The 14,582-nt window shown below is 52.4% G+C and overlaps 7 protein-coding genes across 7 annotated transcripts; 2 read left to right on the top strand and 5 right to left on the bottom strand.

Moving 5' to 3' along the window:
- Positions 1-831: 831 nt before the first annotated feature.
- On the bottom strand, positions 832-1,601 carry N7458_010098 (putative GPI anchored protein; the record flags this gene model as incomplete). Its single annotated transcript, XM_056913480.1, has 2 exons — positions 832-1,104; positions 1,191-1,601. The coding sequence occupies 2 exons, from the start codon at positions 1,599-1,601 to the stop codon at positions 832-834; spliced, it is 684 nt and encodes a 227-aa protein (XP_056762329.1).
- Positions 1,602-2,685: 1,084 nt separating this feature from the next.
- On the bottom strand, positions 2,686-3,324 carry N7458_010097 (copper transporter family protein; the record flags this gene model as incomplete). Its single annotated transcript, XM_056913479.1, has 1 exon — positions 2,686-3,324. The coding sequence occupies one exon, from the start codon at positions 3,322-3,324 to the stop codon at positions 2,686-2,688; it is 639 nt and encodes a 212-aa protein (XP_056762328.1).
- A 492-nt stretch (positions 3,325-3,816) lies between these two features.
- N7458_010096 (ferric reductase family protein) lies at positions 3,817-5,994 on the top strand (the record flags this gene model as incomplete). The annotated part of the gene is made up of 2 exons (XM_056913478.1): positions 3,817-3,974; positions 4,029-5,994. 2 exons carry the CDS (start codon positions 3,817-3,819, stop codon positions 5,992-5,994), a joined length of 2,124 nt encoding a protein of 707 aa, XP_056762327.1.
- A 659-nt stretch (positions 5,995-6,653) lies between these two features.
- On the top strand, positions 6,654-7,266 carry N7458_010095 (uncharacterized protein; the record flags this gene model as incomplete). Its single annotated transcript, XM_056913477.1, has 3 exons — positions 6,654-6,665; positions 6,728-7,096; positions 7,180-7,266. 3 exons carry the CDS (start codon positions 6,654-6,656, stop codon positions 7,264-7,266), a joined length of 468 nt encoding a protein of 155 aa, XP_056762326.1.
- Positions 7,267-7,744: 478 nt separating this feature from the next.
- N7458_010094 (putative serine/threonine protein kinase) lies at positions 7,745-9,843 on the bottom strand (the record flags this gene model as incomplete). Its single annotated transcript, XM_056913476.1, has 3 exons — positions 7,745-7,832; positions 7,903-9,217; positions 9,276-9,843. 3 exons carry the CDS (start codon positions 9,841-9,843, stop codon positions 7,745-7,747), a joined length of 1,971 nt encoding a protein of 656 aa, XP_056762325.1.
- A 1,302-nt stretch (positions 9,844-11,145) lies between these two features.
- N7458_010093 (cupin domain-containing protein) lies at positions 11,146-11,618 on the bottom strand (the record flags this gene model as incomplete). The annotated part of the gene is made up of 3 exons (XM_056913475.1): positions 11,146-11,175; positions 11,233-11,464; positions 11,521-11,618. 3 exons carry the CDS (start codon positions 11,616-11,618, stop codon positions 11,146-11,148), a joined length of 360 nt encoding a protein of 119 aa, XP_056762324.1.
- A 1,051-nt stretch (positions 11,619-12,669) lies between these two features.
- Positions 12,670-14,056, bottom strand: N7458_010092 (uncharacterized protein; the record flags this gene model as incomplete). The annotated part of the gene is made up of 2 exons (XM_056913474.1): positions 12,670-13,248; positions 13,304-14,056. 2 exons carry the CDS (start codon positions 14,054-14,056, stop codon positions 12,670-12,672), a joined length of 1,332 nt encoding a protein of 443 aa, XP_056762323.1.
- Between the last annotated feature and the right edge of the window lie 526 nt (positions 14,057-14,582).

The following is a 14,582-nucleotide window of genomic DNA, read 5'->3' as shown; positions in this document are numbered from 1 at the left end:
TAAGGCTAACGATACCTTGTTTCTACTTGTAAGCATGTTAGCATCATGGTTGCAGGCTCGTGATCTTTGAGTCTGTTTCGCCGAACCCACTTGTCCCACCGCCGATAAACCGCCTGAACACCAACACAACATTTGCTACGCTAGCGACAAGCCTCGCAGATCATATTCGCTCCGTGATCAAGGCGTCAACAGACGTTATAGGAGTATCGCACGAGACAGAAACTTACATTCATGTGCGATGGCCGTGGATGATTCTTCCTATCCTTGTTACGGCTGTATGTGCTATATTTCTTGCAATGACTGCAGTAGCGAGTAAAAAGCAGGATCCTGTTCTGTGGAAGAGATCTGTGTTACCTCTGATAATCGGCACCTGCAAACGCACGATGAGGAAGGCTCCCCCTCGTTGCGAAATATTCAAGAAACCGAGTGCTTTTCCAAAAGATTGAAAGTCTCAGTGGAACAAAATGATGATTCGATCGCTTTTGTTGAACAGCAGAGTTGCCATTGTGACGATATCCCCTGAAGCTGCACTCTTATGACGACATGCCCACCTGCGAAAAAGCAATTCCTGAATGACGTATAATCATGGATTATATAGCCTACGACCATCAAACTCGGCCACGAATTTGTGCGCGCTGAATCAGCTAGTGAGAGTAATATCTTGCAATGCATTTGGGTAGTATAGCAGTCAGCAGTCAACGCTCGTGAAACATCATAAATATGCCATCAATACAGCAATCAGCAACATCAAATCAGGAGCCTAAAAGCGCCAGTAGCTCCCTAATCTAGAGACCGCCTTTTTCCAATAACGATCTTGCCAGTCTCTAAGCTCTACAGCACAGCAAGACCACCGGCAACGGCCACGCCGAGCATTCCCCAGGCAGCAGTCTGCAGCGGCACAGCAGCGCCCTTGGAAGTAGAAGAAGTGGTGTTGGAGGATGAGCTGCCAGAGCTGGATCCTTGAGCATCACCAGTCGAGGTAGACTCATTAGCGTTACGTTGCGCAGCCGCGCTGGGGAAAGCAGAGGCGACGACGTTGGTGTTGTTCGTGCACGAAGAGGGCTCGGAGTAGGTAACGCTGGAGGAGAATTGGACGTCGGCGCACTGAAAGACCACAATTAGCAAACTCAACTCAACTCGACCAGGATCAGGTGACATTGCGACAGGTCGTCTTGCGAGATTGGACTTACAGCGTAGAGACCACCGGAAGGATCACCGTTGCTTTGCACCTGGATAGTCGCATTCATGCCATCGGTGATATTCACGCCGAGCACGTCACTGCTAAACTCGACATGCGGCAGACAGAACTCGCCGAGGCCGACGACCTGGAAGGTATGCACGAGGGTGACGTTATAGTTATCGCCGGGATTGCTGCCGAGGGCGAGCAGAACCTCGACTGCCGTTTGGCTGTGGCCCATTTTCAGGGCGAGCGGGAAGGAGCCTGAGATGGGGAGTTGGGTGCGGTTGGAGGATTGGCTCATGCCGCCGCAGGGGAACTCGGGCATGATGTCCTCGTCGAAACCGCGGGAGGTCGGGTATTGCAGGAGGAAGTGGGCGGTGGCCAGAGGGGCCAGGGCTAGTGTGAGGAGGGAGAACTTCATTGTGAGGGTGGTGTGAGGGTGGAATTGGAGTTGAGGGAAGAGAGGAGGTTCAATTGGAAGGTCTATCGGATTGTGAAGTAGAAGAATTGACCAGAGTTCGCCGGCAGGGTAGGTAGTCTTTGACCTTTGTATCTATAGAATTTTAGTGGGAGGCCGAGACAGACCCTGTTCCCCACTGGATCCATTTACTCTGACATGGTCCGAACCCTGCAGGACCATGTGGGAAAAATCAGATCAACTGTTCAATTGCTGGATTATGATTTTCCTTGGCCACTCACTCATCTGGGCCTTGAATCGGGAAGCTGAAGGGGCATAGACCTGCCTTTCCGAGGGGTCTCAAGCAGCGACCTCGGTTGGGTTTAGTGCCCTGCACACCGAGATGGGCCCGTACCCCACATACTAGACTCGATCCAGGTAATTTGCTCATTCCTTCTCATGGTTTGAGAGAGATCAAATACATTTCACTAAGATAGGATCAAAAAGTGCCCAGAGTTTGCTATGATAGAAATAACGGGACGCTTAGAGTTTGACTCCTCAGAGTAAGTAATAATTTGACCTTGATGGCGGAAGTTGGAGATATACTCCAACTAGCCTCAAAAAGGACAGTACTGTTAGTGGCCAATGAGCATCAATTCTGTTAGCAAAGATAAGAACGAGAGTTGCTCTATCTCCTCCATGAAGAGATTCATTGCAGCAACTTCTAGTCTTCCGATATCGATCTTGATCAAAGTCTCCATACGGAGTAGAGATAGAGTCGTAGGATTCAGGTGCCGCGGATGGTTACCCGTAAAGGAATTAGCGTTGCGGGTGGACCCTTTGCCGGGCCCGTCGATTTTACCCGAGACGCTAGTCCCAAAGAGGTTAAGAAATCTGCTCATTTCTGCTCAACGACGCATGCAGCTCATTTTTAACGTTTGAACTTGATCATGATGTATTGACCATGTTCGGTGGAATACTCGAGATGATGGAAGAAAGAAACATGCCCAAACGCCAGAGAATGCAGTCCAAGTAGCTCACACATGCAGGAATCCCAAAATAGTCGTCAAGTCGTAGATATGGTATTGGTGTATACTCGTCGACACGCTCAGTGTGCATGCTCGTTCCAGTGGATGTATCGGCCAACTCCCAATTCACCCAGGAATGCGCCCGCCAACACCGAGCAGAAATAGCCCACGTTCATCGTCATGACAGCCAACATGCTAGAATCAAACCCAGTTAGCGTTCTGTCCACATTCACAATGCGATCGGTCCAAGGATCACAAACATACAGTAGATACGACACCCCCGCAATGCACAGAAACAGCGCCGCCCGCGGCACATCCACGCTAAATCGCCAGGGAATCGGGCCATGAGAGATATTTCGCACGACCTTGACGTTCTCCTCCACCCCCTGCGCCGTAATCAGCGACGCAGTCTTTGCATCCGGGTCGGCATCAATGCGCCCAGACTCGCTGGTCTTGCCGGCAATCGTGACATAGCGACGATTCAAGTGCGCTGCGAGCCAGTGGCGCTCCATGATGGCTTTGAAGGCGATGAGACCGCGGTCGATGATGGCGAGGACAATGAGGAAGATGCAGGTGCCTGCGTAGACCCCGGAGGACGAGGGCGTCCAGGCGGAGGAGAAGAGTGGGGTGTTGTGGGCGTTTGTGAAGACCATGGACATGGTCATTGTTGAGGAGGAACTCGATGAAGAGCTAGAATCGGTCATACTGCTCATATCCATTGTGCTCATGGAGTGGTCCATCGTAGAGAGTGTGAGGGTAGGTATGGAGAGCGAAATGGGATGAAGACGAGTTGTATAGAGGAGAAAGAAGGACAAGAAGTCGACCGCGATAGATGAGATATGACTAGAACCGCAAGGACTTACTCAAAGCAGAAGTAGCATCATGGTGGAGCACGAGTGAGCAGATTTCCTCCCATTTTTACGAATCATTTGCTAGTAAACCCATGAAATAATTCATCAGTTGAAAACAGTGCGGGACAAGCGGGGCTCGTCCACACTTGTCGCTTCCACCGACTGAGCATTTTATTGATAAGCGATGACGGGTTTTGGCCGACTTGACGGACTCGACTTTGGCATTTTGCAATATTCCAACTTTTGCGTTCTTTTTGTGTCTTGTTGTGTCTGATTTACTCTCTTCGACCAGGAAGGGGAAAGGGCACGCATTCTCATCGCACCATGCAGGATCGCTCCTAATCACATCCACCACCCAACATGGATCTAATGACGGACATGCCCATGGGCTCAATGTCCATGGGCAACGGCGCCCCCAGCCTCTTCACGCTACAGAAGATGTACTGGGCCGTTGTCGGGAGTGCCATCGGCGCAGCAACGCTGGTCAACCTCTTGAACCGGGCATTAGCACAGCATCGGTAGGGCTATCCCATCGCAAATACCCGCAGATCTACAACTAAACATATTACCAGACTACGAGACTCGTCCTTAACCCCCGCCAAACCAAAATCCCTCTTCTTCAACACCTACGCAACCCTCACCGCCATCGTCCGCGAAATCAGCTACGCAACAATCCACCCACTACCACTAGGACGCTATACCATCCACTTCCCACCCCTCGGACCCGTCCTCGTCATTCTCGCCAACCTAATCACCATCCTCGTCCTCTCCTTCTACAAACTAGACACCACCGACGTCTGGGAATGGGAGGACATCGGCTACAGCACCGGCTTCATGGCCATCTGCCAACTCCCACTGATCTTCCTGCTGGCCGGGAGACAGAATGTCATCGGCTTCCTGGCCGGTATGAGCTACGCCAGTCTAAACTGGTTTCATCGTTGGGTTGCGCGCACGCTCTGGCTCACGGCGACGATCCACATGTGCTTCTGGTTCCGTGACTGGGCCAGGTACGACTATATCAAGTATGAATTGTACAATGACGAGCTCACGAAGCGCGGGTTCGCGGCGTGGTGCATTCTGACGTTCATCGTGGTGACCTCGATTCGACCCATTCGAGGTCTCAGCTACGAGGTATTTGTCCTGCAGCATCTGGTGACGTTTATCGGGTTCATCGTTGCCGTGTGGATGCACGCACCCAACGAGGTCAGGGTTTGGGTGTGGATCCCGATCGGACTGCTCGTGTTTGATCGTGTGGTTCGGTACGTCTGGGGCGCGTATGTTAATCTGGCCGTGTTTCACCGGAATAAGGGTAACAAGGGGAGTCGGCTGTGGACTCACTCCGCGACTTTTACCCCCCTACCTGGCAACATTACCCGGGTGACTGTTGATAACCCTGGGATTAGCTGGCAGGCTGGGCAACACGTCTTCCTTACCTGTCACTCTATTGTGCCATTGCAATGCCATCCATTCACTATTGCTTCGCTGCCAGATGATGACAAGTTGGAGTTCTTCATTCGCGCGGAAAACGGCGGAACGAGACGCTTCTTCCGATACGCCTCGAAAAACGACAAGATCCTCGGGAATCCCGGATCCGCTCCCGCTGCAAAAGGCCGAACCGTGTTTGTCGAAGGGCCGTACGGGACTCTCCGATCGCTACGCCAATTCGATAGCGTCGTTCTCCTAGCCGGAGGAATGGGCGCAACCTTCACCATGCCATTGCTACGGGACATTGCATCCGTCTGGACGAAAGAAAGCAAGGGCCAGATCGGCCAGGGATCCTTCCAAGCCAAGCGTCTGGCAGCGACCAAGCGGATTCGATTTGTCTGGGTGATCAAATCGCGCGCTCAACTGAGCATGTTCGAAACACAACTACAATCGGTTCTAGCCGACGTGGCCGAATGTCGTGCCAGACAGCCCGATTTCCAAAAGGAGCTTGAGATCAGCATCTACATCACCTGTGACGAGAAGTTGGAAGCTCCTACCACGGTTCCACCGGCGCTGCCATTGCCGGCGCGAGATGTCATTACCAGTGGTGTGGATCTCTCATACGGGAAGGATATAGATATCTCGGATGAAAAGGACAATGGCTCCGTCCACTCTATCTCTGCAGAATCATCTTCGACAGCTGAAGCCCCGGCAGCAGTTGGCAAAGGATGCCTCCCAGGGGGAGGATGCTGCTGCACCACCCAAATCAAAGACGAAGACCAAATCACTACGTGCGCATGTACGTGTTCCGGACCAGTGCAGTCTGAAAAGGCAATCCTCAGTTCAGGCGCAGTCGACGAGAAGACCGCTCTCTCGAAAGAATCACCCCCGACACTATCCCCCACAATCCTATCTGGCCGTCCGTACCCGCGAACGATCATCCGCAAAGTCCTCGAGAAAGCCGAAGGTGAAAGTGCAGTGGTCGTTTGTGGTCCGCCCGGTCTGAGTGATGATGTTCGTCGGAGTGTTGTCTATCTCAGTGATGAACGGGCGGTGCATAAGGGGACTGGGGCGCAGGGGATTTACTTGCATATTGAGAATTTTGGGTACTAGGAAGATAAGATGCCCTTGGAGTTGGCGTATTGTTGTTTATTAAGGTGCATTGTATATATGAGACGAATTTTATGATTATTCTGATGACAGTTGATGCGGTTTTGTAAAGGTCATTGCGCAGTGTAGAACGTAGGATCAGACTAGCACTGGTTGACGGGGGTAGAGAGTTTGATAATGAAGCTTGGTCTCATCGAGGTCCTCCTTTTGTTGAAATTGAATTGAGATCGATATTGCTACTCTATCTGTACGCCTTCGAGTCCATTCTCCTATACTACGACGTCCTGTCTGGTTGACCACCAAGCACATGATAACCAGCCCAACATCGATATCAACCTCCGGTAGATATTTAATTTCATAGCCAAGACTCCAGGTTTACAATTCCTGGATTTTGTAATAAACCCTGACACCATCCCATGAAACAATCAATGCTCCATACAACTTTCCATGACCCACTAAACAACCCGAGCCAACCTGATCAGGATCCCGCCACATGACATCATCCCAGACCTCCAACCTCCAACCTCCAACCTGCAACTTCACTTCAAAGCTCCCAGCCCCATCCGCCAATTTCATCTCTCCTCCCAACACCACCCATCTCCATTCCCCTCAATCAAATCCCCCCCAAAGCTCCATCCCTTCAATCAAACACAGCTACAACAATGTTCCGCTTCGTACGTCCCCTCCCTAAAACCCAATCCCACACCCTCCAACTAACCCGACCACCAATTCCCAGAGCAAAACCCTCGACCCAATAACCCTCTTCCACTCCCCCACCCTCGCCCCCTCAATCCGAGCCCTCAACATCCTAAAAACCGCCTCAATCGCCGCCTCCGAAACCGCCACCGAAGACCAAGCCTCCGACCACAGCGCGCACGCCGCCCAACAGCGCGGCGAGTTCGAGCTCGAGGTTACCACCGCGCCGCCGACGGCGGACCAGTTGCACAGTATCCTGGAGTATATTAGTCCTGTTAGTGAGACAAGCGGAGCGGGGGGCAAGGCGAAGGCGATTTATGGGGTTGGGGAGTTGGTGAAAGGTGCTAGGGATGCGGAGGATGCGATTAAGAAGTTCAAGGAGGATGGGGGGCGGTTTGTTAGGCCTGTGGTATGTATTGGTCGTTTTGGTTTGATGGGGTTTCAGTGCTTGTTAGGGGGATTTTGTGCTGACTGGGTGATTTTTGATGGTAGACTGTGGACTGGGTTAATGGCCGTGCTGTTATTGGGGACAATGAGTCTGAGATTCTGAAGATGGTGCGCCAGCTTCCCGAGAACTAAACCGAGCAGTTCTTTGTGTTGGGATGCAAGCAGGCAGATTGAGAATCTTGATACCGGCTCGCGTTGCGATTACTTGATTTACACCGATCCGAAGGAAGGGAATTCACAATCATAGAGGCAGAATTTCATGGATACTAGCAAGACGACAGCCCGTCTGCCAGGTTCTATGTATGTATCATACAAATAAAGTCATTCTTGCGAGACTCCGACCAGAGGATAAAACAGACACGAATATAAAAGAACAAGTAAGAAGAAACGTACCACGTTGGCATCGCAGTGGGCAATTGCAGAAAAGAAACACAAAACACTGAGTCGGACAGACTTGAAGAAAATAATGCGCCATTAAACTCATACAGACAAACATGTCACCAGGATCCACAAATCAGGACAAGAACCAGCTCGGCTGAAGGAGGTGACCAGCGTGACGAAGAAAGAAAGCAGGGCAAAACGTGCTCGAAGTAAACATTCCAGACGAATACTAGAACATCGTTCCGAACGAGCCATCCGTGGTAATCGGCTTGCGGGGCGAGCTACGCCCGGCACTGTCGACGGCTGGTTTACGGTGTCTGCGAGGAAGAGAGAAGCAAAGTTAGTAAAGAGCAAGAGGCAAAACCAACTCCCACTGTACAAACATACCGGAATGTAAACCCAACAAACAACCCCTTATTCATCTTCTCATCCCGCTCGGCCATCTCCTCCAGCGCCCGCTGCTTATCATGCACCTCCTTGTACTTGGCCATATCAGCCTCATTGCTAAAGTCATCAAAGTACCCAGCATCCGTCTCGGAATCCAACTCCGGCACAAATGGCGCCCGCTGCTCCCGCAATCGCGTAAAGTCCACCTCCGCAAAGTATTCGTGCGCATGGATCTCCTGGATATTCTTGAACCGCGTCTCCTTGGCTGCCACCAGTGTCGTGATCAAATCCCACGTTCGCCGCGACAGGAAGTAATTCGGATCCTCGTACACGGGCTTCCGCAGTACCTTTTGCCAGCGCTTTAGATTCTGCCAGGTCTCGTCGACCGTGGCACCGGCGAATGGTGGATACCCGGCCAATGCCTCGAAGAGCATGCATCCCAGACTCCAGTAGTCGACGGTGAAATCGTATTCATCGCCCTTGAGAACCTCGGGGGCCATGTAGTCGGGAGACCCAACGATGGACTTGGCGTAGTTGACCTCGCGCTCGCGTAGGGAGCGATAACCCTGGCGGCGCTCGGCCATGGTGCGCTGTTCCATGGGACGGCCGAAGGGGACGGGTGTATTACCGACCTCCTCGAGCTTGACGCGCATCGACTCGATCTTGCCAGGGCTCAGCATACCAGCGGCCAGACCAAAGTCGGTCAGCTTGACGTGGCCGGTGGAGTCGATCAGGAAATTCTCGGGTTTGAGATCGCGGTGGATATAGCCAAGGACATGCAGAGCGTCGATACAGCTGAACATCTCCGCGATGTAGAAACGCGCATGTCGATTGTGCAGCACGCCCGTATTATTGAGGAGTGTGCGGAAGTCGCCACCGGGAACGTACTCCATCGCCAGGTAAATCTGCTCGTCATCCTGGAAGGCATACAGAAGTCGCACGAGCCACTCGCTCTTCGCGGCGGTCAGAATGTCGCGCTCCGTGAGGATGTGTCGGATCTCATCTAGCTTGAACAGTAGTCGTTTGCTCATGACCTTGAGCGCGCAGACCTCGCGCGTGTCCTTCTTCTGTGCCAGATACACCTGTCCATAACCACCCTGGCCCACCTGCGTCAGGATCTGGAAATCGTGTTGGCGCAGGCGGGTGCGACGCTTGCGCAGGTGTGCGCGCTCGCGACCCAGGTATTTCAGCACGGCGGGCTCGTATTCATCGTTGGGTGTCGCGGGGGGTTCAGGGTATGCGGATTTGAATTGTGCGTGCCGGGTCTGTCGGTTGTGGACGTAGCTGAGGAGGTCGAAGTAGTGGTCGAGGAAGTCTGGTCGCACTGTGTTAGTATTGACCTGGGTTGATTCAATTTCGGTCCCGTCACGTACAGAGTTGCGTCACGTTCACCAGGCGCTTAACCCGGGGCTGTTGTAGCTTCTCGATCTCTTCCGGGGTCAGCCCGCGCAACTGGACTTGGCGCTTGGACGTGTCCGTGTCGCGCTGCTGATATGGCTCATGGCGGGAGATTGCCGCGGCAGTCGGTTTAGATCCCAGATCCTTGGGCAGACGAGTACTGGTCGGGGGTGTATTCTCTTTATTTGCCCTGCTGCGCGTCGGACTTGACGGGCGCTGGTGAATGACGCTCTCGTTGAAGTCCTCAATGTTACTCTTGTCGGATGTAAACATGGGATGATTCAAGTGGTTATGGGTGGATTTGGAGGGGGAGGTCGGGGTCAGCTTGAGAGCTTTATCAAAGACATTCGGCAGATCGAGGGATCCGGGGGGTGCCCTCGATTTGCTTGGGCTACCCTGGGGGGTTTGTGTGGGACTGGTGAAGCCATTGTCAGCGGGGGTGGAGGGGCGGTCGAAGGCCTCGCCGCGGGTATGCAGCAATGGCGGAGGATTCGGCAGTCGCAGACCAAGACGGTTGGAGTCGGACGCGACGTCGACAGCCATGGTTGGTAAGTTGTAGAGGATGAGCAAGTCAAGATTATGTGTTTGAGGAGGGGGGTTGGTTGAGAGTAAAGAAGAGGAGAAGAGGAGGAGGAGGCTAAGCAGGTGTTTTGGGGTCAAGATGATCGTCGAGGGGCTGTTGGATGTGGCCCCCCCCTTGATAAGGAGACTGGCCTGAGGCTGAGACTGGACTGGGCTGGAACAAGGAAAAAAGAGCTGAAGGGATTGAATAACCAACCAATCCGGCGCTAACAAACACGAGACGAGCCAGACAGAAAAGGTCTCGGTCCAAAAGAAAGCCTTTGTCACCGTGTTTATGATGGAATCCCTAACCTTGGCCACGATCCAAATACTGGACATCAGGTTCTATCCAGGCACTATAGAAACCAGTCTGCCAGTCGATCAGCTCCACCACGATCGGTAGGATCTTGATTTTACTTTTTCCCGCAACGGAAATGCCATGCGAATCATCCACTGGCGAGCTTTGCATATCCACTCGCTCTCGCAGGCGCAGCCAGGAACCCGGCCAGGCACCGTGAAAGTTGTCCCAGCAACCATCTCCTCCCCCACGTCATCACCAGCCCTGCTAGCGCGACCAATATGGTGGCTGACGATAATACGATCCAATTTCAAATTTCCCAGGCGGTTCCTTTCCTGGTATGAATTGAGTTTATCGAGGCGAGCTGAACTCGATCCACTGTTCCACCGACTCGGGATCGGAGTGTTCGCTCTGCAGGTCATCTCCTCGCTGGGGGCCCGGCTCCAGATTCTGGAGTCCATGTGATGGAGACGATGGAGGAAGCGAGAAGACTGCGGACTGGAATTCTGCTCCAAGCCTTGATTTGGCATTTGATCGAGCTGCTGGTTGCCTGGTAGTCGTGGTCCATGGCGTCATTAGTCGGGCTCATTGTCTTTTTGCTAGTTCATGACCCAAATACAATGGGGGGTTATCAGCTAGGGGGGCTATTCTCCGAAATATATTCAAGTTATATTGATGCTTAAGGCAATTATTTCGCGATGCAAGTCAGGGTTAACCTTGCGATGCGCACGGGATAAACAACGGAGCTGCGAGGGAGTGCAGCGGAAGTGCATCTCCACACCGCACGTAAGCAAACTACCGCATTGGGAATAGATCCATGGGTCTGTTCCGATGCGCAGGTACGGAGTCCCCGACGGTCGGATATCGAGTTAGATTATTGTATTTCATTTGCTCATCTATGGTAGCTGGAGAAGATCATTGGGGTCTGAGAGTTTCATAGTCGCAGCAGGCTAGGATATGTCAGATTCACTCGAATATGATTCGATTCACGCGGCTCCCTCCGCCCGTTGGCCAGTCTGCGATATCGGTTAGCACCATGCACATAGTAGAAACACTCCAGTCGAGAGACTCACGTAGAATGCCAATCCATACGTCTCAGTCGTAAAAGTAATCTTCGCGCCCTTGGGGAAATAAAACACATCCCCCGGCGACGCTGTCACTTTCTGGCCCGTCTCATCGGCAATCTCAAACTGTCCCTCCAGAATGATCTTCATCTCATCGTAGGTATAGGTGTAGACCAGCGGGGTCCCCTTCTCCAGGCGATAGAACCCGCAGGAGATGGGCTTCTCGGCATTATCCTTGTCGCTGTGGAATATGTAAGTGGGTCTGCGGAAGAGTAGATATTCTGCGCGATAGCATACCTGGAGATGACATCGCCCAAGAAGGCATTCTCGTTGGCAATGAGGGGGGGCTTGAAGGTGGACTGTGCCTTGGCGTGGTAGGTGAATGGGACTGCCATTGTTTACGGTCGGTGATGATATGGTTGTGGGTGAAGGGCGGGATATGAGCAGAGTTGTACAGCAAGAATAGGGATAATCCTTCTGGTCGCTGGAACTCGGGCTTGTCTTATATTCAGTACCTCATTCAGAGTCCATTGGTTAGCCCCTCTCAGATGAGGGGATGCACACGATCAGCTTCAGCTTCTACTCGAGGAGAAGGCAACTCAATCCTGAGTGGCAGCACTGGTCGGTTTCCATGTCCCGACTAGGCAGGCCGGGAGGCCAGTCACAGACGGGCTGATAGCGAGGCACTGGCATAACATGGAACGCAGTGAGGGGTCCAGATCCGAGCGAGGGGAAGCTTCGAAGCTTGAGATAACGTGCCGAAGGTGGTCGGTCCTCTTGCCAGCTTTGAATGCTGCGAATTCGTGTTGGGATGAGGTACAAAATAGTGCTGAATCCAAGCCCCGGATTGATGAGCGAGTCTTTTGTTTGCAGAATTCATGGAATAACGCAGATTTTCGTCAATTGCGAAGCATTGCGACGGTCGCTGGAAGCAGGATGAATTGATGATGGTGCCTCCCCGCGATGCTGAGGATCTTTTTGCCCGAAGCGGCTAGTGCTTCCCCATTAACCATGGCCAGAGAATGGTACTCCCTTAGGTACCTACCTCGCCCTTGGGTCAGCGTGAAAGAAGACAAAGCTGATATTCGAATGGGATGGAAAGTTGTTTCTTCACCAGCGGACCCTCAAGTCCGAGCCTTCACAAGCTCAAGGGGCCCACGTTGCGGCTGCATCCTTATACGGCGACTCGCAGCTACGTACAGACATGGTTCCAAGGCATTCAAGTGTCGCCGTGACAAAGAAATGAACCTCTCAGACGATATCTACAGAAGATGATAACAATACGCTGCACGCGGATTTGAAAAAAAAAATCGGTTCTGTGATTACTGATTAAGACTGAATGGCGATATGAATAAGCAATCCGAAGCCAACCTTCTCATGTGAACCAATCTCTTGCAACGCCCAGTATCTCATGAACAACCCAGCGATATCGTATCCATGGTGTGATCACGAACTCAGGGTGATATCTTCAATCGAGTTGACCCTGCGAACAATGCTCTCGGCAATGTCCAGATAACGCTCATCCTCGACGTAGCCCCAGTCCCACTTCCTGACATCCTGGACTGCACCCTCAACCTTGCTCAGGAACTCCGCCTCCGCCGCTGCTTCCTCTTCTTCAGTGTAGTACTGGGTTTCGGCAGGAGGGCCGTGAAAGATGTAGCCATGAACGAAGCCCGCCATGTCGTCCAGGATACGGCGTCTGTTCTGGTGGTGGGGTGGCACTTTGAGGAGCTCGCGAATCATGGTAAGCATGTATCTGGCAGGTATTGGTGTTCGAATCCGCAGCTTCGGGTCGAAAGTAGTCAAGACTTCATAGGTATCCTCGAGGGCAATGCCGACCGCGGTCAGTGGATAGAGATGTAGCTGGCTACCGTAGTTATCAAGATCGTGGAATCGGCCCATCGTATCCCATTGTTCCCATGGCCAATTTGACGTAGGTGGCTCGGCGGCCAGAGTGTAACCTAGCTCAGATACCGTCCGTGAAGCAAGCTCAAGGTATTCATCAGGCACAATCCACTCTGCAAACTATTGCCAGCAAATTAGATCATTTTCTTGTCAATGAAATGGGCTCATCACTTACTCCCAGGACTTCATTCCATCCCCATCGGAACAGGATTTGCAGTCCATATTCTACAACACGAATTCCTTTCTCGTTGAGGGCTTTCAGCGCAATTGACAAGCGTCCATCGTGGTATTGGAATAGGTTCGGCACCGAGGGGGGCAGTGGCAGTCGTCGGTCAAGAGGGGCCGAATCGGTTGTGGCATTCCATTCTTTCATAAGTTCGGCCTCTGCAACCTCCATTTCCTCCGGTGAGATGGAATAAGTGGGTGCTGAGGACAATGTGCTTGCAGAAGTCAGGCAAGAATTAGGCGAGTCGGTGAATTGAGAGCCAGAAGGGGATTCAGGGCTCTCCTGGGGCTCGACTTGGGTTGAGAGAGAGACAGGAGCCCCCCGGGACCGCGGAGGGGTGACGGGAGAGTCTGGATCCTTAGGGGATACATCTTGGGAAGGGGAAGTAGCTTTGTCGTCATTATCTGCGGTTGGGGCAATTTTGTTCGAGAGAATGCTATCATGAGGGGCAATGGAAGCAACTGAAGCCGCCATGGGGTCGCCTCCAGCGCCAGATGGATCCGAAGTTTTGGCAGGAGTAGGTTGGGCTGAAGCAGCTTCTTCAAGGTCGGGCGACTGAGAGCAAAATGGAGACTGGACTTTGGGGGTGTCGGGAGAAGATTCCCCAGTAGTAGAAGATGTGACTGGCTTTTTCTGAGCAGAAAAGCCCAAGCTGGGCTCGGGCTTTTCGATGGGGATAGGCGAGTTTGTGGAGGTCGCCATGACCCGAGGGGGGACAGATTCGTGGAATGAGAACAGCTTAGGCAAGGCAAGTGGGAAATAGCGTAGATGAATGTTTGAGAGAGAAGGTTGGAGGAGGAAAGAACGAAGGAGGAGGGAGATTCCGTTTTCTGCCTGGTTCTGCCTGGCTCTGCCTAGGGCGTGGGATTCGGTCGAACCAAGCAGGCACGTCATGGAAATGGAAATCCCAGGCTACCAGAACGCACGGTCCACTAGCTTAATGATGCCAAGTTATGGATGCCTTCGAACGCATCTTCCAAGGCTCAAATCGACAATTCTAGCAATCTCATATACTACAAAGAAAATGAAATCTTTAAAAGAAGATTCTAGTTGCTCTGTATATCCATTTAGTGGCCTATGCTACGATCAGGCTGTTGAGCATCGGTCTCCCAGTGTTTGTTCAATATTGTTTGCCTGCGACGAGAGATCTTTCGACTTCCGTCACAATCTCTGGGGATTTCCACAGGATACAAAACCCTTCCCCCTTTCACCTGCCACCCTTTTGATC

Source organism: Penicillium daleae (genome assembly GCF_028827525.1).
Source record: "Penicillium daleae strain IBT 16125 chromosome Unknown utg000008l_segment0_segment0, whole genome shotgun sequence".
NCBI classification, from domain to species: domain Eukaryota; kingdom Fungi; phylum Ascomycota; class Eurotiomycetes; order Eurotiales; family Aspergillaceae; genus Penicillium; species Penicillium daleae.
Note: the sequence above shows the minus strand (reverse complement) of the source record. Positions and strands in the feature narration are given on the sequence as shown.